This window comes from Pseudopodoces humilis, chromosome 7 (genome assembly GCF_049639895.1).
Source record: "Pseudopodoces humilis isolate 2021_Gansu_Grassland_sample_001 chromosome 7, ASM4963989v1, whole genome shotgun sequence".
Taxonomy (NCBI): Eukaryota; Metazoa; Chordata; class Aves; order Passeriformes; family Paridae; genus Pseudopodoces; species Pseudopodoces humilis.
Genome location: NC_142206.1, coordinates 47,883,697 through 47,909,277, shown reverse-complemented (window position 1 = coordinate 47,909,277; position 25,581 = coordinate 47,883,697). Strand labels below are relative to the sequence as shown.

The following is a 25,581-nucleotide window of genomic DNA, read 5'->3' as shown; positions in this document are numbered from 1 at the left end:
ACAGCACCCAGTCTTTCCTTAAAAATCCATCACTGCCTGATTAATATTCTGTAAATAGGGGATCTACACACTGCAGCACTAGATGTACTGCCCTCCTTTTCTGATCTGCTTTGCTGTGTTTCATTGCTTGATTCCTGTTTTGTTCTTCTGACATCACCTGACTATTTGCCTTATTCAGTCACTGTCTGTGGTGGAAATTACTGCCTCTTCTTGCTGCTTTTTCCCTTGGCACTTTTTCCATTTGGAAGAAATATATTTCTTTTTCAATGGATTACACAGTTCAAAGGCTGTGTATCTTTTCCTAACTTTCCTAAAGATAAAGAGAACATATATGCTGGCATTTTCTTGTAACCACTCTAAACATCTTCATGCCTTCTTGATTTGCTTGTCCAAACCAGTTAGGACAGGAAGGTTTCTATGTTTCTTTCTAGCTGGGGGAGAAAGTTCATAAAACAAAAAAGAACATGCCTCAGAGAAGCATTTCAATCAGAAAATTATCTACCCTGAAGATGTGAAAACAAATTTTGGTGTATTTATAAGTTTCATAGCAAAGAAAGGTCAAAGTGTGACTATATCCAGTAAAATTGGCAAAGCCCCTTAGGCTTCCACTGCCCAAATGGGCATAAAATTAAAATTGTGTCTTATGGTCTAATGTCAGCAGGGCTTGGTTTTTTGTTGTATATGAAAATGTTCTACAGAAGTTTTGAGGTATTGAGACAACACAGAATCAGAAAAACCAGATTGAAATCAACACTGCTTAAATGTGGAATTAAAAAGAACCAAACAACAGTAAGACAAACAAGCAAAAACCCACAAGGAAAAATGATGCAGAACCACTTCTTCTCTAGAGAGAGCCAAATCCATTAAGCTAATTAGTTGAGCAGCTGATGTTCTGACCTGACATTGTTTCTTCATTTAGGATCTTTAATTCTTCATGCAAGAAGATTTCTCATTATTTCTTATCCAAACAAACCCAAATATCTGGATACCCTTCTGCAAACAGATGGCTGATAAAATTTTCCTCTAAACAGCCACAATCTGAAGTTTGAACAGTGTGACCTATGTGACCTATTACATAAATTCTATTTTCTCTTCTCTTGTGAACCAATGACCCACACTTTGTAAACAACTTCCTTTGTTCCTCCCTTAACAATTAGTTTCAATCCAAAAGAACTTTCCTTTTGAAATTTTAATTTTTTTTAAAAAAGCAGGGAGACATTTACTGTTGTGTAAATCCCCATCCTGCTGTAATCTTCTCATAAGACATGGATGCAACAAACAAAGCTGGACCCCCAGCAGACACTCAACAGACAACCCAAAGGAGGTGGTAGCCAGTCAGTCCTGTTTGCAGAAAGCCTCCTCTAGAACCACCAAACACAAGGATTGCTGCATGTATATGCAAGCTTGTTTGTTTTCATCTGCTTTCACAGCTTCTTAAAAGTATTCCATGGGCTCCCAGGGGCCCTGGGTGTTGAAAAGCATTAAGTCAGAGTGAAGTCATGTCTGTGCTCTGAGTGCAGCAGCGTAAAGAGGTACCTTAGCTGGCACTGAGTGAATAATCACTGAAGGTAACACCCCCATTTTCATGCCAGAGTACAAGTAGGTACACATTTGCAGGAGGGCCTTATGTGCCCTGACTCCATTCCCATGCAATAACTAATCCATGCATCTGTATTTTTTATAAATGTTCATTTATTTGAAGAGCACATCCATCATCCCTCTTCTCCAGCCCATACAGTCACCACCAAAGCCAATGGACACTGACTTTATGTGACACTAAGGAAACCAGCAGCTGTCCTGCAGGCTGGCTGCTCCACACCACACTCCCAGCAGGCACACGAGGCCAGCCCACACCGAGCACCTCAGCCCAGAAAGGAGGGGGGGAAGCTGAGGAGCAGGCAGGCTGCAGGTGGTGCCACTGCCTCCAGCCCCAAGACCATGCCACACCTCAAAAAGCTTTTCTGTCTATTCATTTCTGCCCCTTTCCTCTCCTCCAGAAGTTTCTGAGATTAAAAGCTTGGAAATTCTTCTAGTCATGGCAGAAGAAGTGGGTACATTATCTAAGGTCCCTTTGGCCTCTCTGTCAGGATCAGGAGAGGAAAGTGCTTGCACCCAGCCCAGAGCTTCCCCTAGGTGAAGTGCACAGGATCTCCACCCCTGTTTCTGGGTAATTAAATTGTTCCAAGACAGACTCACACCCCTGCAAGAGCTGGCACAGAGGGCACTTAGCAGGAAGCGTAGCACAGAGCAGGGAGCAGGCCTTCAGAGGACAGAGAGCTTGTTTTCTATTGCTTTTCCTACTCCATCATGCTCTATAGAAGATAAATGACCAAGCCTGACTTTTAGCAATTTAATTTTCTGAGTGTGTTTTTTCATTGATCAAGAAGTTGCCTGTGTTGGACTTTAACTGATTGTCTCTGAATTGTGACTCTACACACATGCCTGCAAGCAAGATACCCAGTGACATCTTCGCTAAGCTAATCGCTTACTGCCACTGAAGCTTAACAAGTGCTACTCCTCTGCCATGCAAGGCCTGAAGTTGTTCTGCTGAGGAAAAATGAGTAGAAATTGGATCTGAGGAGAAAATATTTTCTGCAGGGTCAGAATTTTATATAAGCCTTAACCTTTAACTAAAATACCTCATCAAAAGCAAGGAAATTAAAACATCTACTTTTGTAAGCAGCAATACTTTTTTCCCCCCAAAAAAACACGATTTTCTTACATATCTGGAGAAAAAATGCAGACTGGATTGCCTTTATGGGCTGGATTCTGCCATCCCTTCTGCTTTGAACCCACTCCATTGCCCAACCCAAAGCTGTTAGCACTGCTGATGACTACTGAACAATAGCACTGGATTTTGGTCTGATATTTGAATAGTTCAATCTTTTTGGTCTTTTGAGGTGGTTGGTAACTGCATTTCAAACCTTTGAAGAAGTGAAGTAGTTTGGATTTTTAGCAGTGTTTTCCCAATCAGCAAACCCTGCCCCACAAGAGGGACTGCACACACCACCCATGAGAAGGAAGATGGGCTACAACACCCTTGTGCAAAACAGCAACTTAATGCTCCCCTCCTGCATCACAGGCAGGTGTCCTACATACACCAAAGAGGTACTTCAGGCATACAAATTACCCTGAAGGGATCAGACATGTACCATGTCATGAATGACCACTGGTAGCTCAGGATCCAGAACTTCAGTAATACAAAACACTGAAGGCATCAGATGTTCCGAGAACTAAAAACCATCTCTCTAGAGAAAATGTAAACTATTCCCACAGCCTGTCATGCTTCCTCCTTCTGCTTTTTTATTGCTAGGACCTTTCTTTCCCAGTTTTCTCCTTTGTTTAAATTTAAGGACATCTCTTTTCTTCATAACAGGAAGAAATATTTCATCCCAGAAATGTTTATGGGTCACTGACAGTGATGCACAATTTGTATTTTGCTCATTAAGGACTTCTCAGCCAAACTTCAGCTCTTCCCTGACTTGCTTCAATTAATCTTCTGTTTGGCATTTGGCTGCCTATTAACGCTAACAAAATATTGTTATGAAAACATATCAGATTGCCCTTCTTAGGTTATAATCAGTCTTTTTGGCATGAAGTACAGTCAGATTCAATCTGGACTATAAGTTCAGTTCTAAATTCCAAAATGTGATGCAATCTGTAAAGGTTCAATAAATTGAATTCCTTCTGCCCCATGTGATATGTGAGATAATCTGCCCTTACATTTAATTTGATAAACCCTCAAAGTCAGGTATCATACCTTAAAAAGTTTATTGGTTTATTGAGTGGGTAATACCCTCTCTAGAAGTATTGAAATCTATTAAAAACTGCCAAACAAATGTTTGGTTTGGCTTTATTTGTTTTGCTTACTGGTTCACATGGAATTTCCTCCACTGACCCATTGAGACCCCATAGCTACCTCAGATCTCCACCTCTCGGGCCCTTCAAATTCCTTTTGAACCATCTTTTGTGCACAGATCTTTACACAGAGACAAGGGGGTGGGCAAGGTCCTTTGACAGTTCTCAGAGGGCTTTACAAATAAAAACCTCATTTTCATAAAATTGCTCTGAGGGAGGTCAGTCTTACCTCCCTTGTGGGATGACAAAGGAACGGAGATACAGATGCTTTGTCTAACACTGGCGCTAGTCTGGGACCAAGTAGATGAAGTCAGACCTCTCTTTCCCATATCCTATCCCAGGGCATGGAAAATGCCATGAAGGTCATTTGGCTGCAATGTAATCACTGTATCTCGATGAATGCCACAGATAAAACAATTTTTTTCCCCTATTTGTATATTACATAGTAGATCTATACAAGTCCCTTATTTAGTCTGCCTCATAAAAGCATAAAATGGTTGTTTCAGTACTTCAGTGACAACTTAAAGCTGTATATATGCTGGAATTGAATGTAGTATCAAAGTACACAAATTTTAAAATATGACTCTCTGTGACAGCAAAGGAGAGCAGATAATTTGAGGACAAAGAAATTTAATTACATAAATATTATTTCTTTTATTGCAAATGTTTTGTTCCTGAGCATTAATTTGGAGGGGATTTTAGCTTGGCTAATCCAATAAAGAGCAGTGGCTTGGAATAAAAACAGCAATAATTACTCAAACTCCTCTGCTTTCTCTTGTAGCAAGAAGCATGTCCCATCATTAGCTTCTAAGCTCTCAAACACATCCTTTCCGTCTCACCCACTTCCGACATTTTGCCAAATGAGCCATCTCCATGGACAGCAGTGTTTGAGCAGTCACTCTCTCCTGTCACAGCAGATCCTACAGCTGTCTTATCCAGGGTACCTAATCAACCTGCTGGGGAGAGCTGAATTATTACTAATGTAAGAGTGATTGAAATGTGTGATTCCCTCCATTTAATCTCAGTGTGAAAAATAGAGACGTTGCATAGATAAATACCAAGATATCACGAGCAAGTATGGAGCTAAAAACCCCCTGAAATGCCTGGGTTGCTCCATCAGTACTGCATGAGTTACTGGAATATTCTGTAAACCAGCTGAATGGTGATTCCAAGGTTGTTTCAGATTGTCATCCTGGCTATAACTTTGTATATTAATGACTCATAACTATTACAACTTATTAGATTTATTAGGAAAAATTCTTAAGGCTATAGCCCCACCACCTGCATTTCATAGGAAGAAGTCTTACAGAAGCCTTTGAAGATCTAGCCAAGAGCTTGTGTATCTTTGTGATGGCAGCTGATGCTGAAAAAAGAGCCTCCAGCAACAATTATCAGTTTCCCAGCCCTGGACATGGCACCCTGGATCTAGAATAGAGTAGAATAAAATAGAATAGAATCCAATACAATAAAACACATTACTTCTGTTGGAGGACCTACACTGATCATCTAGTCCAACTGCCTGAGCAGTTCTGGACTGATCAGAAGTTAGAGCCCCTTAGTTTGCCAAGTCAAAAGGAAAAGTAAAGTAAAAGCCAAAGAATAAAAACTTTTGCACCACCACAACAGTCAGGGAAGAAAACTGTCCAGTCTGTTTGAACAAATAGCTCAGATCTCTCGGAAATAGAGACTTCACCAAAGAATAGTAGTCTAAAATAATTGTTGCTTTTTCAGCCTGGGCTCATTCTTGGAGACTATTCCTCTTATGATTCCTAGCCCCCATAGGCCAAATGGTCAAACTCTGCTCCTGAGAGGGTGCCCTGAACCATGAAACCAGTGGAGGACCAGACTCCAATCACCCTATTTGCTCCAAGCAGTGCCTGACATTGCAAGAGACTGGAATGAAGTCATTAGGTCTAATGGAGAAGAAAATAGCTACTTAAAGTAGTTCTAACACCAGAACTGGACTGAAGTGGAATTTTCTATTTTACACATATGAAAGATTAGCTGCTACTGCACCTCATTGATGCAGAATTAGCCATGGATCCAATTATGACTCTTCTCCGTTCAGCCCTGCAAAGCTCCTTTCTAAATTCTCAGTCAGCAATAAAGCAGTCAATGTTTATCTAAAATGCTTATAGTGCTTCCCTCTCCCTTGTGCTCCTTGTCAGTTTACCCTTAGATTGCAAGAAAATATATTGTTTTTCCACCCTGGAAGCATTTCCCAGATGCCTAGGGAAGCCCTTCACATACCAGGTGCTGATTTAATGAGTAAGGCTTTTAACTTTCAGAACTATGGTGTCACTACCAGAAGTGCTATTTGCTGCATGCTGTGATTTAAGGGAGAAAAAAAACCACCAAAAACCCCCAGAAAACCCCTCAAAAACTTCAAAAAACCAACAAAAGCCACTAACAAGACTGTCCACTCAGCTCACAGTCTCTCCCTGTCCTGGGCTATCACAGAGGATGAGCCCTCTGAAGGTTACTTCTCTGCCAATTTCAAATATTGACCTTGATGTCCTGTCCCTCACAATAATCTTTAAAATCCATCATCTGCAAACTAAGTTTAAGCCAGGAAACCTAATTAGTAACAGAGACAATAAATAAAAAGCTTAAGGGGAGGGAGAAGAGGACCTCTTGCAGGTGGCCAGCTCTTAGCTGAATAATTCTCTGTGCAACGGTCATGCTTCAAAAATTTAATTCTCTGTAATTTCATTTAGGATGGGGAAAACAAAACAAAATGAGCAAAGTGATACAGGATTTCATTTATATTCTGACAAGTACATTAATTTAAAGTTTAACCATAATAGCTGCAGTTACTGCATCTTTCTTCCAAAGCATTTAATGGTGTGAAGCAAGTGGCAGTAAAAAAAGTAAAATAAAATAAAAAATACCTACTTGGCATTATTATTTGCTATTTTTATACCAAAAAAAGAAGAAGTCTCCCTACTGTCAGGCTGATTGTATTAATCTGAGATTCCTATGGTCCTTCAGACTTGATTGCTTTTGATTCTTGCTTAGTAGAAGTGGTGATGAAAGAGCTGAAATCATAATTCCTATTTAGAAGGCAAAGAGGAGGCCACTTCAGTTCTGTGGTGAGTAGAACATTTTGTTGCTTTAATTAAAAAGTTGTTCTGAGAAGCTTCTGCAGTATTCAGAGCAGAAAAAGATGGTATTTTCAAAGACACTTCAGGGATCACTCCTGCAGTTTTTCTGAGCTATGTTGGTGCTGCTTAAACATAGTAAGGAAGAGAAGCAATCATTGAATTCAAAATACATTTTCTATCTCAAAAATTGTAAATCAATCCTCTCAATGATGAAAATATATTTTCCTTTATGCAGTTCTTATCAATCTCTATTAAGGATCTTAAAGACAGATTTTCAGCAACAGAACACCGTCTATAACAAACAAAAGATTTAAGCATCAAGTACTGAAGATGTTTAGCCCAGAATTGTAATGATTTTCAAGTGCCCGCTCCCTTTGAGATGAATGCCCAGAAAACTCTAACAGGTCAAGGCTTGTACTCCCTGAGAGTGTGCCAAAAGTGAGCAACATTCTACAGCCATGAGCCACCATTCTCTTCTGGAGACAGCAATGGCTGTCAGGTTCATCAGTGCATTACACAACCCTCTGAGCTAGCCAGACTCCCTTAAGACTAAATTTTCACTTTTAAAAATCAATACACTTCACTGGTACTTTCAGCTTTTCATATGACAGTAGCATTGAAAATTAATATTTTACTGAGATTACTAAGGGTCGACTTAGGAGGGCATATAAGATTTTGATCCACTTCAGAAGCATGTGACAGCTCAGGTAAGATGCTGTTGGCTTAGAGAAAGTAAGATAAATCATATTTAGGGTTTTCATTTGATGATGGCAGGATCCTTCACATTGTCTGTGACTCAGATCAGCTGTTCCTTTTGCACTGGAATAAAGATAAAAGCCTCTTAGCCTCTTAGATTTAGCTCTAACCTCAACTCAAACTACACAGATGTATTTGAGGTGCCTGCTGTTTCCCTCTGCTCAAGGTACCTGCCAAAATAGCTGTCCCATGGCAAAAACTAGTTGCAAGGGATGCAAAGGTCCCAACATCAAAGGTCTATTTCCTAATCTCTGGAACTACCTTTTACTAGAGCTGCATTTTAAATATCCCAAGATGCTATCACTTACCTGAAAACTAACTTCTGGCTAAAATTTAAGATCCAGGTTTCTCTGCTGGAAAAGTTGGTTAGAGAAGCCTCAGACTGGCACGAGTCGACCTACACATCCCAAGGCATCTTAGTGTGATCTTTCCTACCCACACCTGGAACAGGGCAGGAACAGCTCTTCCTTCTCCTCCTTAAGTCTTCAGGTCCCTACAGGTCATGCTTTATGCATTCAAGAAGAGATAAGGGAGACCAAAATCTCACCAAACCCTGTCTTGTTTTGAATTGTTTTGAATTGAGGGAGTATCATTATGTCATACTTGAGGCTGCTCCATCAACACAGGCCATAAGGGGGCCTGGTTGTTTGTCCTGCTCTCCTTTACATGTTCTGAGTAGCACTGTAACACTCACTGTGAAGCCCAGGACAGATGTCACAGTACACAGGAAAACACTCTCAAGCTGGGACCAAACAGAGCCTTGAAATGCTGCTGTGGTTTCCAAGCCATGTCATTCTGCACTGCCTTGTCACACTTGAGGCAGCATTAAATTCCCTGCATCTAATCCTCTCATTTGGAGTGAAGCATCTTCAGCAGCCCTAATGTTTGATCTCAGCCTCACAGCTGGGGAAAACTAGCAGCTGGTTTGTGATTCAAAAGGAACAGAACAATAACTCGTTGAGGCTACTCCTCCTGTCTGTGGATGGGTGAGTCAGATGAATAATTGGACAACACAGATCAGTTAAGCCTAATTTGGTTAATAGAATTAATTTGCAAATTAGTACACATTAGGTGAATCAGCTGCAATTAATTTTGACAGAAATGTTAAAAAATACTAAAGTAGTTATAATGAAACAGATAAATATTACTGCAGAAAAGGTTCCAAAGAAGGCAGTCTCTACGTGGAAATTTTTATCTGTAAATGCTGGGGATGCATAGGTTGAATTTCATATAATCAGTAGGAAGCACATCTTCTTCCTGGCTTGTACAGGCCTTATTACCCTGACAACCCTTAATGGATCTTAAATAATCATTAGAGATGGGCTGAGAAAATTCTGACTTGGATCCAGGCATACATGTTGGGACTGATAGAGGGTCTGGTGCAAGGAAAAGGAAATAAACTATTTTAAATTTAAAGGCTGGCCTAGGAAAATTAGTTGGTAAAATAACTTGGTCCTCTAACATTCTTCCTAGGAAAGCTTGGAAACATGTCTGGGTTACTGTTATTCAGTGGCACACTCTTAGAGCAGATAAACATCTGATATTTGAACAAGATCAGTGCCTTCACGGTGGTGATCACAGGGAAGGAAATGCCAGTAGCATGATTTTATTATTGAAAGGCTTGGAAAATGCTTTAGTCAGGTACAGTTAATAGGATATCCTGAGAAAAAGTCAAGCTGCAGTTCCTGGAGCACTAAGATGATTTAGGAAAATGCTGAGCTCTGAGCTATGTGTGTCAGAGTACACCAAGAGGCAAGAACAGGGGAACAAATGCACCACACACATGTGTGACTCAGAAGAAAACTTCCATTTTTGGCTTGGCTGCACAATGATGGCAACACCTGGTGTTGAATAAATGTATCTGGAGGAAGAAGATCAAATCATGGCTGCACCAGTTTAGCAGTTTAATGTAACACCTCCCTGTGCACCACAAGCACTTGAAACACATATTGCTGTGGTCACTTCACCATATCAGTCCTTGCTCCGTCTGACATATACATAGGGGTTTGACCCCTAATAGGAACACATTGTACCTCTATTGTACCTGTAGAGAGGTACAACTGCACTTTGTCTTTACTTTGGATATCACAAATCAACACTCTGTACACAGGATTTCTTTAGAAGAGCAAATTAGGTAACAGTTTTAATAAATAATTTATTTATTTTAGTGATGGTCCTTTATATTCTGTGTTACTGACACTTTCCTGCATGGCAAAGATTCACAGGTGTAGTAAACCTTTTGTAAAGTACTTCACTCCAATCAATTTGACTCCATCCAAAAGTAGTGGAGCTGCCAGAAAGCTAACCTGTCTAAAGTATCTATTACCTATAAAATTTTTATTCTGTGTGTCAAATTTCACAGGCACGCTACTATGCCTTTCTGAAAGGATTTAAAGTTGCAGAACAGCCATAATTGTTATGTTGTCCAGCTGCTGAATTATACCTTGAGAAAACTGACCTTGCGTTACATGGTGTCTATCAAACTTAGAGCCTCTCAGCTCACAGTCATGGCTTGTCAGGTTTGATGGGGAGCTGGTTAAATGGAGTGTCAGAGCAGGTTACCTGGGGCAGTGCACTGAAGGCTGCTCACCAGCTGGCTGAAAGCTCTCTGGTATTTATCAAGTCCAGAAAAATACTGTAAAATAATTCACAATGTAGACTTCCAGTGACTGAGTCATGGGTTCCACTTTTCCATGTTAACACTCTGTATGTATGGATGAGAAATGAACCACTCTTCCCAAGCTCTGCCAGCTCTTCACAATCTCCTGCTCCTTGTACACATTACGATTCACAAACCACACACAGTGATAGCTGGAGCCCCCCAGTTCACAGCTGCAGGACTAAGGCACCATGGGTCACCAGGCGGGCCAGGACTCTGTCATGTGGCCTTCTGCTCTTTGACCTGAGGCATTCCCAGTGGTGGCCACTGAGTCCCCATCAGCAAACCCTGGGAAGGCCAATGCCAAGGGTGAATTCAGGTTCTCTTCCTGATCACTTTGCAGCTGAGGAGCATCAAGACATCTTCCCTTTTGATGGCTATTCCCACTGCTGTCCCTTGATGCTCAGACTGCAGCTGAAATTGTGCTCAGCAGGGAGAGGCAGAAGTGATAGATAGAATAATTCAGAGTTAGAAACCAAGTGACAAATGGAGAGCCCTTTTCAAATTTGCATCAAGCCAAACAAATTGTAGCACTGTTGCCTCTGCCTGACTTCAGGCAGAATGGTCAGCTGAAGACCCACATCATTGACTAAGCAGCTCTTGGGCAATCAAGATTCAGATCCTGTTGAAAAAAATTGACTTCAGATTTGTCCAAGAGTCACATTAAGAGGCAACAAGAAAAACTGTGGATAGAACTCTCCTGGAGCTGCATGCAGCTGGGGGAATAGCACAAGATTCTTGGCTGCAGAGCTCTTTTCCAGGACACACTAGCAAAGACAAACAGTCCTGGGCTCTGGTAATCTTCATCTAGCCTGAAAGGAGGCTTTTCAGGACAGAGTTCAGAGACATCTTCTGTCTCAGAACATTCGTCAGTCCTAGAGCACATCGACTGCTGTCATAGCACGGAAAACAAAGCCAGAAAACCAACTGTGCTTTTAGGGCCTTTGAACTGCCACGGCTCTAATGACATGTTGCAGAACCATTACGTATAAGATAAGGCATGTGTGTAGGTGGCAACTGATGTGCTGTAAAACCTTTGTTTGTGTGACCTGCATGTAGTTCAGGCTGTGGTTTTCTCCAGAGAGGAAAGCCCCTCAAGATGCCATGCAGACATTAACCTCGTGCTCAGGACACGGGTTACGTAACCCAGCCGTAGTGGGGGTTTAACCATCGCTTCATCCAAAGTGCCCCTTCTTTTTGGGAATTTCACAGTTCAGCACACGCTAAATTAATTCTTTTACTAGGTCAGGCCTAGTAACAAGCATTGATTTAAGCAGCTTATTGCAACAGAAGACTAAACACTGTTCCTAAATGGCAGCTCTCTATGATCCCACGGAGGATGGATTCTGCTCCTGCTGACAATCACCCAGAGACACAGCCATGCTGTGGAGCAGAAAGATTTGCTGCTGCTGTTTGGTAGCATTTTCAGGGAACACCAAATGTTATTTACTTCCTAATCTTCCTACAGAATATAAAGAATTGTTGCTCTGGGCTATTTCAGAGAGATAATGTGAGTGACTCATTTGAGTTGTATATTGACCTCAGGCACGGTAAAGATATATTTTACGGTGCTTTAAAAAACTACTAATGCAGATTTCTGTACTTCTGAAGATCCCTAGAGTGCACTTCAAAGATTTTCCTGAAGTCTTAAACCACACATATCTGGTCAAGACCCATGTTATTTGTTGTTATTAGTCAAACACCCCTGATAATTGGTCATACCATCTTCCAGGCTATATCCTCTCTGCTAAAGCAGCTTCTTAATAACTCACAGTCCTGATTTGCCTAGGCGCACCAGCTTCATAAGAACCATGTTATTTATAATCAGTGACAAATACATATTAAATCCTATGTTGAAACATGGGAGTAGCTTCTGTGACCAACTCTTATCTCCAAACCCAGAGCTGAAACCAAATCTCAATTCCCACAGTGTTAAACTGTTTAAAGACCTGGATTCAGCCAGTCTGTCTTTGGCTTGTGTTTAATTTTAATAACTCCCCACCACTGTATTTGCACTTTTTTGAGTTTTGCCAGTCTGAACATAGATGCTTTAAAGCAGATTTTGCTAGGCAGGGGAAGAGCTTTTACCATGCTGCTTCCATGCATTATCCAACTGAGATGCCTGATCACAGATTCTCCTTTCCAGAAGTGAGTTTTAACAGCAAGCTTTCTCAGGCTCTGCTCCTCTCCTGCAAATTAACTCTCTTCATCCTTTAGGTTTCCGCAATTCCCACTGCACTCATCTGAGCTCACCCACCTCACACCCGAGGGCCTCAAATTCCCTCCCTCTCCTTGCCTTTCAGCTATCTTTCAGATTCACCAGATCACAGCATATCATAATACAAAAATCTCTTTCCTACAAGTCCCATTTTCAGGGGTCCGACACCACTTCCATTTCAGTAGAGTGGTCCCAGCCCCTACACATAGGCCCCCTATTAATGTGTTTACTTGGCAAAGGTATCACCTTTGCTTTGTGTTGCAGGCACAAGATTGAAGATGACACAGTTGAGGGATGGAAGGAGTGAGTCCCACTGAAAACACAGACCACAGCTCTTTTTTGCCTGAAGGCAAAGTTCCAACTGCCTACACTTACCCTGCACCCCCACGAGGGAGTGATGGAGTGTTGGAGGGTGAAAGGAAGGGATCCCAAAATCAACAAACACAGCTCTACCACCAGCATTGTGCAGATGAGCAAGGAAGTGCCTACAGGGAATCATTATGGAGAAAATTCCAAAATCCCTTCAGGAAATCATGCTGGGCACTCCTCTGAAGTACCTGTATATTAATGCACACAGTATGGGGAATAAACATGAGACAAGAGAGCTAAGAGTCCCAAGAGATAAGATCCTGGATGAAAGAAGGATGCAAGAAAGACGGTTAATATTTGAGAAAAACCTACTCCAAGCTTAAGAGCATGGTGTGCTGGTGCATCCCCCTCGCTGCTCCTCCTCAGGCCATGCTATGATCTCAGAAAGGCTCATGGGCCACCTCCCTCTGAGCAGATGCTGCTGACGGAGCCTGGGCTGCTACTCCCACTCCTGGAAGCTCACTTTCACCATCACCTGTTGAGAAGATGCAAAGGCACCCGATGTGAGTACTTCACTGACGTGGAGGGAAATTTTTCACAGGGACTTTGTACCTACTCTCTAGGTGTGTGTGCACGGGAGTGTGAGTGTGCTGTAGTAAGTGTACTGTGAACATTCTCTCTTGGATTCTTAAGTATGTTAGGTGTGTAAGCAAGATAGGCTTCAAAGTGAGTTACTTTGTTAAATTGTTTAAATTAGGCTATTGAATAAGTGCTGTTAAAACCTTTAGGCCCAAAATCTCTTGATCATGTCTGGGGCTCACTTTGGCAAGGGGATCCACTCTGAATCTTGACTCAGTGGGAGGGTCTCTCTCATTCCCTTTTATCCCTACTGTTTTTTCATCCCCAGCCTCTATGTAGATCATTTTAGGTTGCTTTCAGTTTTCAATTAGCCAAATCAATTTCTCTCTACTGAAAACACACAGAGGGACAAATTTAAAGCAAGCCAGCACTTGTTTTTTCTTTGTTTCATTGGTTAGTTTTATTTTCTGTTGTTTTTGTAAAGCATAATGGTACTTCAATGGCATATCTGCAAACACTTCCATTTTTATTTTAGTAAATGCAGTGAGGGAAGACTGACCCTTCACAAAACCTGAAATGCACTCAGGCAGATTCTGAGAGTGGAAATAAAGACTATGAATTTAGTACCATTCCAATATACAACCTAATGTTTGTTATTTTTCTAATCAGTGCATTACAGAATAAATAAAGAAAATACAACTGTGATTGCACAGATTTAAGTATTTATTACAAGAGGTGGTAAATCATTATGCTTTCAAGATTTTATGTAAAATCTACTGAGTTAATTGATTCTCCTTAGATTCCAATGGGCTTTGGCTGAGTCTCCTAATGGTATTTAAATGCATCTGTTATTAAACATCATGTATGCAACAGTATGCAAATGCTGGGATTTGTAAATATCATTATGCAAAAGTTCAAGTCCAATCATGCTCCTCTTGAAGTTTGCAACATAAATTCTGTAGACCTCAATAAGAATAGATTTGGGATATCTTTTTAATTGCACTGTATACAAGTATCAACAGAAAAATACAATACAGTCGTCACAAAATTAAAGAGGCTTCTATGAAACCTACAAAGAAGAGCAGCAGAGAATCAATGAAGTAAAAGCAGTATTTCAAAAATTAATAAATCAGACCTGGCAGTTTTGGAAACTGTACTGAAAAAAACCACAAATTAATTGGCACAGTTTAACAACCTAATTTCTAAGTGCACTTCATAACAACTCTCCTTACAAGCTGCTGTTTTCCCAGAAGATGAAGACAAAAAGCCTCATTAGAACATCACGATTTTATAGTGACAGATTTTATTGCATTGACAGCTGTGAATCTAAAAAAAAAAAAAGACATCCCCCCTAAAAACTTATATAAAGGTTCCTAAAAACCCTATTTTCTTTTGTAATTGTCAAAAAATAGCAACATAGCACTTCCATGTTTGTGAATACCCACAATTCTATTTTTAAAAAAAATAGAAGTTAAAGAAAAGTGAATTTTGTTTTAGCTTCAAAAATAATGTAAAGGAACATTTAAGAACAAGTTATTTCAATGATTAGAGAGGTATGTACAATATGATAGATTTGAGTCCAATCCATGTTCATGAACGCAGACTTAGAACCTGTTGATCCTGAGTAACTGCAATTATAAACTGGCAGGAGCAGGCTCTTAGCTTCACTCATTATTAGCTTTTTCACAATCTGTCCTAGACTAGAAAGTGTAGATACAGTATATACTCTGTGTACGGATTTATACAAAAGGTCTTTTACAGCTCTAATCCTGTTATTGCTAGGCTAGAAAAAAACAAGTATTTTGGAACAAATTACATTAATCATAAAGGATAAAACTGAGATGCAGCTTCTGATGACTGAATTTCTACTTGAGCCATTTTAAACTGTGTACACTGTAGCCACTTGCGAAGCACAGATGAGCTATTGTTCATTTGTCCTGACCCCTGTAACATCCTCAGGCTGTGATGGTTGACATTGCTCTGGATGGCTTGGAGGCGGAGCTGAAGTCCAGCAGATAAATGCTGTTGAAATGATGCAAAACATTCAGTTTCTTAGATTAAATACATACATTAATATAGAAATGTGAAGGTTCCTGTGGAAGGCGAATGTGCTTATAGACACAACTCCATCCTGAGAACAGCTCCAAAACTTTTCTTCTCTTCACCAAAAATCTCTTGACTCACAAACCACACACCCACCTTGCTCTCCCTTACAAAGAGGGCCAGATGGCACAGTTTTACCCAAGCAAATAGGTCCACAATATCCTCTTTAGAACAAAATCTATCTCCTGAGCCATGAATCACAATTCTAATTTGTCAGGGAAATCTCAAGCTGATGGCATTAAGAAAACCACAGCTCAGGGAACAACCGATCTCAGTAAATAGAAAGGCCCCAACACAGAACCTTGGTAGAGGAAAGTGTTCCAGAAGGGAAAAGGGGAGCAGTACTGACTAGAGGGCAAGCATCTCAGTAAATGATGCTCTATCTATGCTCACACTTCAGAGCTTCATCTCAACTGCATATACTACAATTATCTATTTTCAGAGAATTTGGAGATTGCATCTTATTTCCAGAATTTACAGAAATGTATAATACTAACAATAAAAGGATAAGGTACTAGAAACAACTTACCTTTAGGTTTGACTGTATCATTGGCAACCACATTGGTATGAGCTGCAAGAAGAGGTGCATTTTGTTATTATACAAGTGACTGTAAACATGCTACAGTTACTGTGAGATGGAGAAAGATACATCTAATGCATTTAGCCATTTGAATTGGCATGGTCTGAACCACAAATCTGAAAATGTGGTTATTTTAAGTACTTGGAGAAGGTAACTCCCAGATGTAAAGAAGCCAGTTGCCTTTGTCTGTAGCTTGATCAATCACCAGTAGTGGCAATTACTGATATCCTGTTTAAGGCAATGATGAAAATATAGAATTAAACTTATTACAGGAAGTCACTTCTTACTTTCCTTTTAAGGGTGTTTCTTTATGTGCAGGTGAGCAATATTGGAAACAGAGTAAACATTTTGCATGATGAGGTATACATCAAGAAATGAAAAAAAAACATACAGCAGTAGTTCTTAATAATGTCATATATTTAAAAGGTAACCAACATTTTTTAAGCCACTAGTCATATCAGTGCTTCACTGCAGAATATGAGACATTCTGTAGGCTGGGGAGCACAGGTAAAAGCTATCCAGAATGACAAGGTGAGGAGAGCTGCAAATTTTTCAGCCGTGATTGCATTGCAGTGATAGATACTTCAGATTCCTGCTCTTCTTTTTTTTACTTATTTTTTTCTTTTTTACCTTTTTTCACTTCTGAGGAAGTGTAACATGATAACGTTATGAAAGCCAGAGAGGAATTTCTAGCAAAAGTATTCATGTTTTTCAATATTAATTTAACCACTGAGGTTACTGTTGTAAAATGTTCCTCCAAATGGCATTAGAATTTGCAATTTGCCAATTATGCTGCTGGGAGCTGCAAGTTATACCTAATCACTATTGACAACATTAGATAAAGTGGTTTTCCTTGTGCAAAGAATGATAATTGTTTGAATTTCAGTGCTCTTTTGCTGGAGAGTCCTATGCAACTCTGTCAGGACTCATTACTTAGTCTACCACATGAAGAAGCATATTCCAACCTCAGCATTTACAGACAGATGAATGCCAAAGCAGCTAGAACACAGCCAGATGCAGCAGACCTGAGCTCTGTACATCCTTCCATGGGCTCCCACTCACACTAATGAAGTGCTTAATAAGATGCAGTGACCTCAATCTCAGTGGGTGTTTTTGGTGAGGAGGGAACAGCTCTGAGAGGCCACGCTCCACACCCCACTGCCATCAACAAAACATCACTGACAATTTTGTCTGGAGTTCTTATGGAATTAGCCAGTGGTGGCAGGACTGGTGTCAGAAATACATCAGGCAAGAAGGGAATCCAAGTAGAAAACTTAGGGTACCCCTCTGCATCTGAACCAATTCACTGGACAACTTTTACAGTCAGCTGAGAGAATCAAGCACTTCACATCCAGTTCATCTTGTCCCAAAGCAAGTATCTAAAATAGATCAAGATGAATCGTGTCCAAAAATACTGACTGTAAATGGTACTCATGGAAACTAGCTTTTATCAATATCTCTTCTGGACAAGTCTAAGGTCAGATACAGATCTTTGTCTTCCAGCACCAATTCCGTCTTGTAGAGTCTGGACAATATTTAGGGAAATGAAACACTCTGCTGCAGGCACAAGCAAGCAAACCCTCTAGTGCTACAGCTGCCAGATAGATAAGTCACACAAGACATTTTTATGGAAGCACTTGAGTTTTGTTAACTAATCTTCAGCCAGCCTTTTCTTCACAAAGGAAGAATACAAAACACTAGTTAGAAAGAACAGCTGGAAGAACAGAGTGCTGTCAGACACTATCAAATTTTTTGAGTTTATATTTACTACTTAACTATATTGATTCCAGTTTAATTTTTTAAAGAGAAACCAGGCTGTAGAACAGGGTGGTCACAGTGCTGTTCTGGATCTCCAAATCTGCTGCCTGCCCAGCTCTCTAAAAAGCTACACAGCAGCTGCTGGAGCTGCTTAAAACCCTTGGGTTTCTGAAAAAGGCCTTGAGTTGTTCCTGTATTTACTGTAGGCTCCCAAGTTCCTCAGATACATTTGATGGTCAAAGATGTGACCAGCCAAGGTACTGGTCTCCGACACCAATGCCTAACCTGGTAGGACCACTTTCCCAGTTCCTTTGACATAGAAAAGCAGGAGAAAAGTTGAACACTTTCACTTCATTTCACAGTCACTGGAGAAAAGACCATCTCAAATTTGATTTTTTTAATTAGAGAAGCCACTCACTGGTTCCTGTGTGAGTAAGCCTTGCATTGCTGCATCTTTGAAGGACTTCAAACATACAGTAAGTCCCTAAATAATGACACTTATTTTTCAGATCTACAATAAATATTTTCATCATCAAAAATACAATCAGTTAGTTCAGAAAAAAAAATAGTAATCTGGAACTATGAATCCTATAGTAGTTCTATGCATGTATATTGTTCATGCAGGATTTCACTTTAGGGCTGAGTAAATGGGATTTGGTCACCCAAATTCTTCTCTTTCATCTGCCATCCACTAAACATGAAAGCTTAGCACCTTAACTCAGAGTTCTACAGTTTTATAAGCTTGATTTTATAGTAACAACAATGTCCTTTTAACCTGACTTAGCATTATATTGATATATACTCAAACATAACACCCTGAAAGCATTAATTTGATTTGTGATAGGGATTTAGCCCTAAAGGCCTCTCTTTTCACAGCTTTAAAGCCACTCTTCATCTTTGTCGAATTCTGAACATCTCGGACTGGCTCAAAGAGAAGCCCATATGTCTTTCAGACATAGCCATAATCACTTTAACATCCCTTAGTGACAGAATTTCTGTACTGAATCAAGCCATTACAAATTTGTATTTTCACAATGAGTGTGAATGCTTTTGTGTCAGTTGACATAAAGACCTTCAATTTTAGTTACTTTATTTTCAATTCTTGCTTGATCATAAAAGACTGGAGTAAAACACTAGTCAGAAATTTCCTTTATGACAACAGAAGAGCTATATTAACCTTATCTACTTATGTGGAAACTCTCTTGCACGAGGAAAACATAAAAAAGGATAGTAAAATTGATTTATGCTTCTGAGATTACCTCAACCCTTCTGCAAACACTGTGATAACCCATAGAAAACTATGGATTTGCAAAGAAACAACTCATACACATACAAGAAAACCACTGTGGCAAAACGTTTTTGTTATCCACCTAAAAGAATGTGAGGCTCAAAACACAGAGGACATCTGCAAAAGACCTATGATTAAAAGATACAGAATGGCTGAAAATTCAGGCAATAGCTAGAGGTTCTCAAAGTCAGTGACATTATTTGTGTCTATTAGAGGATTAAGATCATTACTGACATTAGTGGCAATGGAAAGAGGAAGTAGATTAGATGTTCACTTAAAAATCAGGAGAACTTAAATTTGAGATTGTGGTCTGGTCTTCTTACCACAGATTTTATTTTTCAGTATGCTCTGCTAGGGTATCTTGCAGCATTAACATTCAACTTCAGTTTCTTCCACTTCCTTTTTTTTTGAATGGGAGGGGAAGCAGAGGACAATATATTTAGAAATCAGAATAATTGGGAAATATCATTTAATAAATATTCATGGTATAGTATGCCTACCTTTACAAAGATAGTAGAATTGCATTCTTGTAAAGCCTCCATTAAACTGATCACATGCAGGCACACCATTTCCACCATCTTGGAAAAGAAAAATCAAGCGTAAAACCAAATTTATATCCAGCATAACAATGTCCTAAGATAAGCCAACAGTCTGTAAGAAGGATCTTCCTGAATTTGCTAGGCAGCTATACTGAACCACAAGGTGTGCATTTATTAACCACTGACACACAAGATTAATTACATGAGCACATATGGGATGTTTTTCTTTATTTAGTTTAACCCCAATGTGGTAACATCTATCTGTTAAGTATTTCAACCCTTGATATATTTTAATTCTTACCACAAATCAAAACAAGTTGTCTTTGGCTTTGTTCTTTTCACACATCATAAATCGTTTTTTACGTCTCCACTATGTAATTCTCATCAATCTGTGTGTCAGAAATTGGTATTTTTATTTATTGAATCTTTGAACATTAACATGCTCACAAAACCCATCTTTTTATCCCCCATCAAAAGACAACTTATTGTTTTGAACTGACAGCTAGTCCATAATTTTGTATCATAATTTATGACAGATGCAAATACCAGTTACTTGGTAGTAGACAGCTTTTTTATGTTTTATATTGTGTAAATTCACAGGTACAAGACAAACACCCAAGCCAGCAATGATTATTTATACTGCCTGTCTAAACTACATGTAAATTTCCCTTGATAATAATAAAGTTAGCTTTTATGTTGTGCTTTTCATCCTCAAAGTGCTTCACAAACACTAACTAACTAACCTCACAACACCCCTGTGAGACAGGCAAGTATTATTATCTACATTTCACAGAGTAAGAGCTCAGGCAGAGATCTTAGTAACTGTGGCTCTAAAGCTACATAATGATATACTTTCAGAAAAAGGATTGGAATATGGGACTTCCCAGTCGTATTCCTGTCCTAGGTCTTGACAAGAGGCTTTTGTGTCTGACTGAATAAGTGGCTGGTTGGAAACGCACACTTCCCGTTCCTTCGAAAGGAGCTTCCTGAATTACTATTCCCAGCAATGGTTTGTGAACCACAGAGACCTCACCAGGTGTCAGAAGTTAAATATCTTCTAGAGACAGCTTTAGATGGTCCTTGCCTAATCTGGACATGACACAGGAAATAGTAAGGCTGAGAAATTCAACTGCAGCCCATGCAATTACAATTAATAGGGCAAGGTCCATACCTGCCCGGGATGGAAGATGTTTCACGTGGGGAAAGGGGAATTATATAAAACAATTTCCATACACATAGCAGGCCTACATTTAAAAAAGAAAAAAGACAACCCAAACAAATCAAGAATGAAAATCTTAGTAGCAGCAAACCTTAAAAACCCAAACCTTAAGACCTAACTTAAGAGGAATGGGCCGTGTATAAAGATGTTTCCCACTCAAAGCTAACATCAGGCTCTCCAGAGCCAGAACTACTGGTGAACATCCCAGTTAAAAGTTCTGACCTGTCCTGACTAACTGGGATGTAGGAAACACAACAGACCTTGCCCATCAGAAACAAGCTCTTAACCCTAAGCCTGCAGGTGCAGAGAATCATTAGTCAAGGGTAAGGAAAGGAGCAGCTCTGAGAGGGCTTCTGGAAGCCCTCTGGGTTCTTATTGTACAAAGTTGCTGCAACGGGAGTATTTAGGATAAACAAACATTTAAAGGTTATTTCCAAGCAAATGGTATGGATGATTTCTGGACACAATTTTAAATCTCATCTCTAGAGATGCCTCCTTCCAGTCATCCATTACTCAAAAATGTTTTAAGAGATATTTATGTAGCTTATTTTTGATGAGTAACCCATGAATTATGAGTGGCCAACTGTCAGCAGTTGTGTATTTTTTCACCATCACATGGTAAAAAATAATCAAATGCATATTCACAGAATTATCCTAGATCAGTTAATTTCTGCTATAAGACAGAGTCAGATCAAACAGCAGACCACAGTTAAGAGCAGGAATATGTATAAAATGACACATGATGCAAGGAGCTCAACAGGCAGCAACTCAAGCTCCTGATGCCGTTTCAAGCAGATTCTAGCTAGATCCTGTTTCAGGCCCACTGTGAGGTTAAATCCCTACTAATTAGCTATCCCTTTAATTTCTCAAAAGCATCAAAGTCACTTTATGATGTTATTCATAGTCTGTTGTATTCCACTGAAACAGAGCCAAGCCTCCTCTGAGTCTAATCTGTGCTAAATCTGTCTGCAGCACCTGACTTACCACTTTGTTATGTGCCATTAGCTGCAGGATGCTCGGTGTCACTCGGCTCCAGAACTCCAGGGCTGTGAGGATTGCTGTAAAGCTAAATTCGTTCTGATTCTGGACTGTCGGAGCTACTGCTGTTTGTTCACAATACACTGTCCAGAGCTGCGCAAATATAAATGCATGGAACAGGGAACACATGTGCAGAACAGATGTCTATATAAACAGAAAATAGAAGAACATGTTTATTTAAATAAGTGTATTGGGATACAGTGCAGAGGCTTTCATCCCCTGTCATGTGTCCCATTGTGCAGTTTTGCCCCTCACTTTCCCATGTTTCCCTCCCATTAGGAGCTAGTAAGTACACTTGATAACATCTTTTCCATGTTTAAAAAATCTCCACTGCAATCTGTGGAAGGTCAGAAGGCTCTGGCACATATGACTCCACTTCAGAACCTGAAAGGACAGTTATCATATAAAATACATGATTTTACATCTGTTCTGTTCTATTCAGTTATCCATTTCTGCTTTGCGGGGACTGCTCATTGTCACAAGGAAACAGTCAAGGAAAGAGAATTCATTTTGCGTACTCAGGCATGGCTCCTTGCTAATCCTTGTTATATATCACAGTGTCTGAGCCTCCAGGACTGCTGGACATTAACTACTTCATTACAAGAAAGATGCTTCTGGGCAGAGATGTTTTCTCAGTTGGCAAGTGCAAGAGGGATTCCTGCTCTGTAGCAGTACCAAACATTGCAATGGTTGCTTGGTAACTGGAAAGAGGTATTTGAAAGAGCAAAAAAAGGCCAAAGAAATGAATGGGAAGCACCAGTGTCTTGGCTGGGTGGAGGGAAATAAAGGAGGATTTTATATATAAGATAAATGTGTGATCATTATGCCTCTCTCACTAATAAAAACCTGGTTGGTGTCAAAGACTGCTGCTATAGTTGTGTTAAACCACTCTCTTATAATCTGTAATTCCTCTTCTTGTCCTGAGCACCTGAAGAAAAAAGTTGCACTTGAATCATCACTGTTTGTAATTATTTTGATCATAAAATTATTTACATGCTATATAATGCAAATATACAACATGGATAGATAACTATCTGAGAGATTTGCTACAGAGATGGCCATTGCTAAAGCTTCAATTTGGAATTCAGTTTTTCTTTTCTCATTCCTGTGTTCAGACACTTTGAAATAGCAAACCTCAAACTTAAGTGTAATTTCACCAGTTTTCTAGGCAGGTAAGAAACACTGTACAGAGATTTATTTCCCTGGGCCCTGGATTTTATTAAGCTTTTACCCCTTCTTTTATCTTACTAAAAATAAATGTTTGCAGTAAGGCAAATGCATAACACATCTCTACTTAAACACCCAATCCCTTACCTTTGATTGCTCTGGAAACCCAATCAGAATAACAATAAGGTGGTCAGCAATTTGTGAACCTGCATCCAGTGGAATAGGCATGCAAGATGATGGAGAATTTGGACAGACAACATTGTGTGTCAGAGACCCCAGAAGTAGCCAGGACAGCAAACGAATGTGTGAGACACATTCTATGAACTCCTTGGGCCTGTCAAGAAAGAGCAGATTTTACAATGATACTAAGTTTTCTGGCTTTCCCCAAAATATGGAGTCCCCTTATGCACATTTGACAGATGCAGTCTCAGTGTGCTGGAGACCCATATCACTGGTACAGCTCGTGGGAAGTTTCCAACCACACAGAACTTGGTGGTCTTGACATACCATATACAAGTCAAATAGAACATATTTGGTGGGTATAAGAAACAGTCTCTATAAAAGATTAAAGCATTCACAGATTCATTGCTTTCATATAGAGTGATTTTTTTTTTTTTTACACAGATATCATCATATGGGAAGGATTGTCCAAGTGGAAATGCTCCTTTCAGCTCTCTTGGACACCACACAGCTGCCTTACCTCCACTGTGTTCCACTTCTCCACTGGTAAAGTGGAGTTAATTTCTGTGTTCAGAAATCTTCTTGAACAATTGGATTATATTTTTGAGGGCAGGGACTATGCTTTTTTGTGACACTTAAGTATTTGTTCACCATCTAGTGCAGTGTCTAATTGCAAAACAGTGTGCTTATATAATCTTAAAAGGAAGAGCTCTTTACTGGTGACATTTTGTCCATCCCTTTGCCGCTTCCAAGCTCCGACTAAATACTCATTTGAATTCATGGGTACAGGAAAAAAATAATTATTTTCCCATCAATAAATCACTATTTCCTAGGCCATTCTCTCTGCTGGTTTTAGTTTCCAAATTGATGTCATTGTCAAAGACTCATATTGCCCAAGAGGCATTCCATTAATTTTTATTTTTTAATAAAAACTGATACAATGCTGTTCCTCAAGTCCCTATAGGATCTTAAAGTAATTCATTACTTTCAATTCAGAACATATGTTCCTTTTTTCTACATGTAAGAAACTCAAGTGCAAGGAGATGAGCACTCCATTATTTTCAAATGCTCCACATAAATGCACAAGCAGATGTATCTAAAGGACTGGATCCTAAACAATCCCAGAATCCTGGAGAGGTAGTCTGGGGCAAAGATGGGACAGGAATACAGGTTTATGGAAACACAGTCCAATTGCCTACACTCAAAGCAACTTGTTGTCACTGTAACATAAGGGACAGTAGTCCCCATTTTTTAGAAAATAAAATACTGTACATCAGGATTTCTCACAGTGAAAAGGGACAGAAAACATGTCTTGAGCAGGATTTCTCTCATTTAACTTCAGCCAGGTGAAGTTAGTAGTCTATCATACATCAGTAGGCCTGCACTTAAGAGTTCTCACTCATTTGTACTCCATAATTTCAAAGGCCATTTTCTGGTGTATTGTCTATAATTCAGAGAATATTTTCTGTAATTCTAGGACTGACCAAGTGCCTGTGTGCTTTTCACTGTCTGTACCTAGACCAAGAATCAAGTTAATTTCCAGTGTTATTCCAGTCAAGTCCCTGGAGTTACCTCAACTATCCCTTGGCCTGTACTTTATATATTACATTGACAAACTCCTCAGTCAAGGATCAGGGAGCTGCTCAGCAGCTGTTTCAATGTCCCAGTGCCACCACTTCCTACTGTGGGTCTTATCTATGGAATCCAGCAATAGGAACATAATTTTGCGAAGATTTCTAACTCATTTTTATATTCCTTTTTGTGGAAAAGCTTCTCACCCTTGTTGCATTGCCGAAGGAGGATGGTAAAGCCAAGGCAGATACCGGATCACAGCTTTGTTGTCCCTGTGGTTTCCCCGGGTGATTTCCATAGCAGCAATCTGAGCTAAACCAACTTTCAGATGCCCACCAAATGTGTCTTCATGCAGTGGTTGAGAACAAGTCTTCATGTGACTCTGCAAGGCAAAGATCTCATTTCCTACCCATAAAGAGTATTTTGCTTGAACTAAGTTCTTCCTAAAAACAGCATATTCTGTTTCACTCCCCTTCAATTCCTTCTCAGGATCTCTAACTGTGTCTACAAAACAAAGCTCAGAAATAGATTTTTAAAAATTCTCTAATCCCTCTAATAGTAACACCTACATGATGCAGATCTTTCCACAGAGGGCCACAATTCCAAGAGGCCAGACAAAATATAAATTGGGTAAAATGTATAGGCAGCTTTTCT

General features: G+C 39.7%; 1 protein-coding gene across 6 annotated transcripts in view; it reads right to left on the bottom strand.

The window, feature by feature from the left end:
• Positions 1–14,306: 14,306 nt before the first annotated feature.
• The window catches only part of UNC79 (unc-79 subunit of NALCN channel complex), a 105,929-nt gene continuing 94,654 nt past the window's right edge, over positions 14,307–25,581 (bottom strand). For 5 of the 6 annotated variants that reach the window (XM_088058197.1, XM_088058199.1, XM_088058200.1 and 2 more), the window contains 6 exons: positions 25,134–25,309; positions 23,323–23,509; positions 21,955–22,152; positions 19,713–19,790; positions 16,116–16,157; positions 14,307–15,505 (listed from right to left, as the gene is read on the bottom strand). In XM_088058197.1, coding sequence (XP_087914323.1) covers positions 15,305–15,505; positions 16,116–16,157; positions 19,713–19,790; positions 21,955–22,152; positions 23,323–23,509; positions 25,134–25,309 — 882 coding nt within the window. In that variant the 3' untranslated portion in view covers positions 14,307–15,304. Of the gene's footprint in view, positions 15,506–16,115; positions 16,158–19,522; positions 19,612–19,712; positions 19,791–21,954; positions 22,153–23,322; positions 23,510–25,133; positions 25,310–25,581 lie in introns of those variants that run through there. The other variant, XM_088058202.1, reaches the window with a different exon arrangement.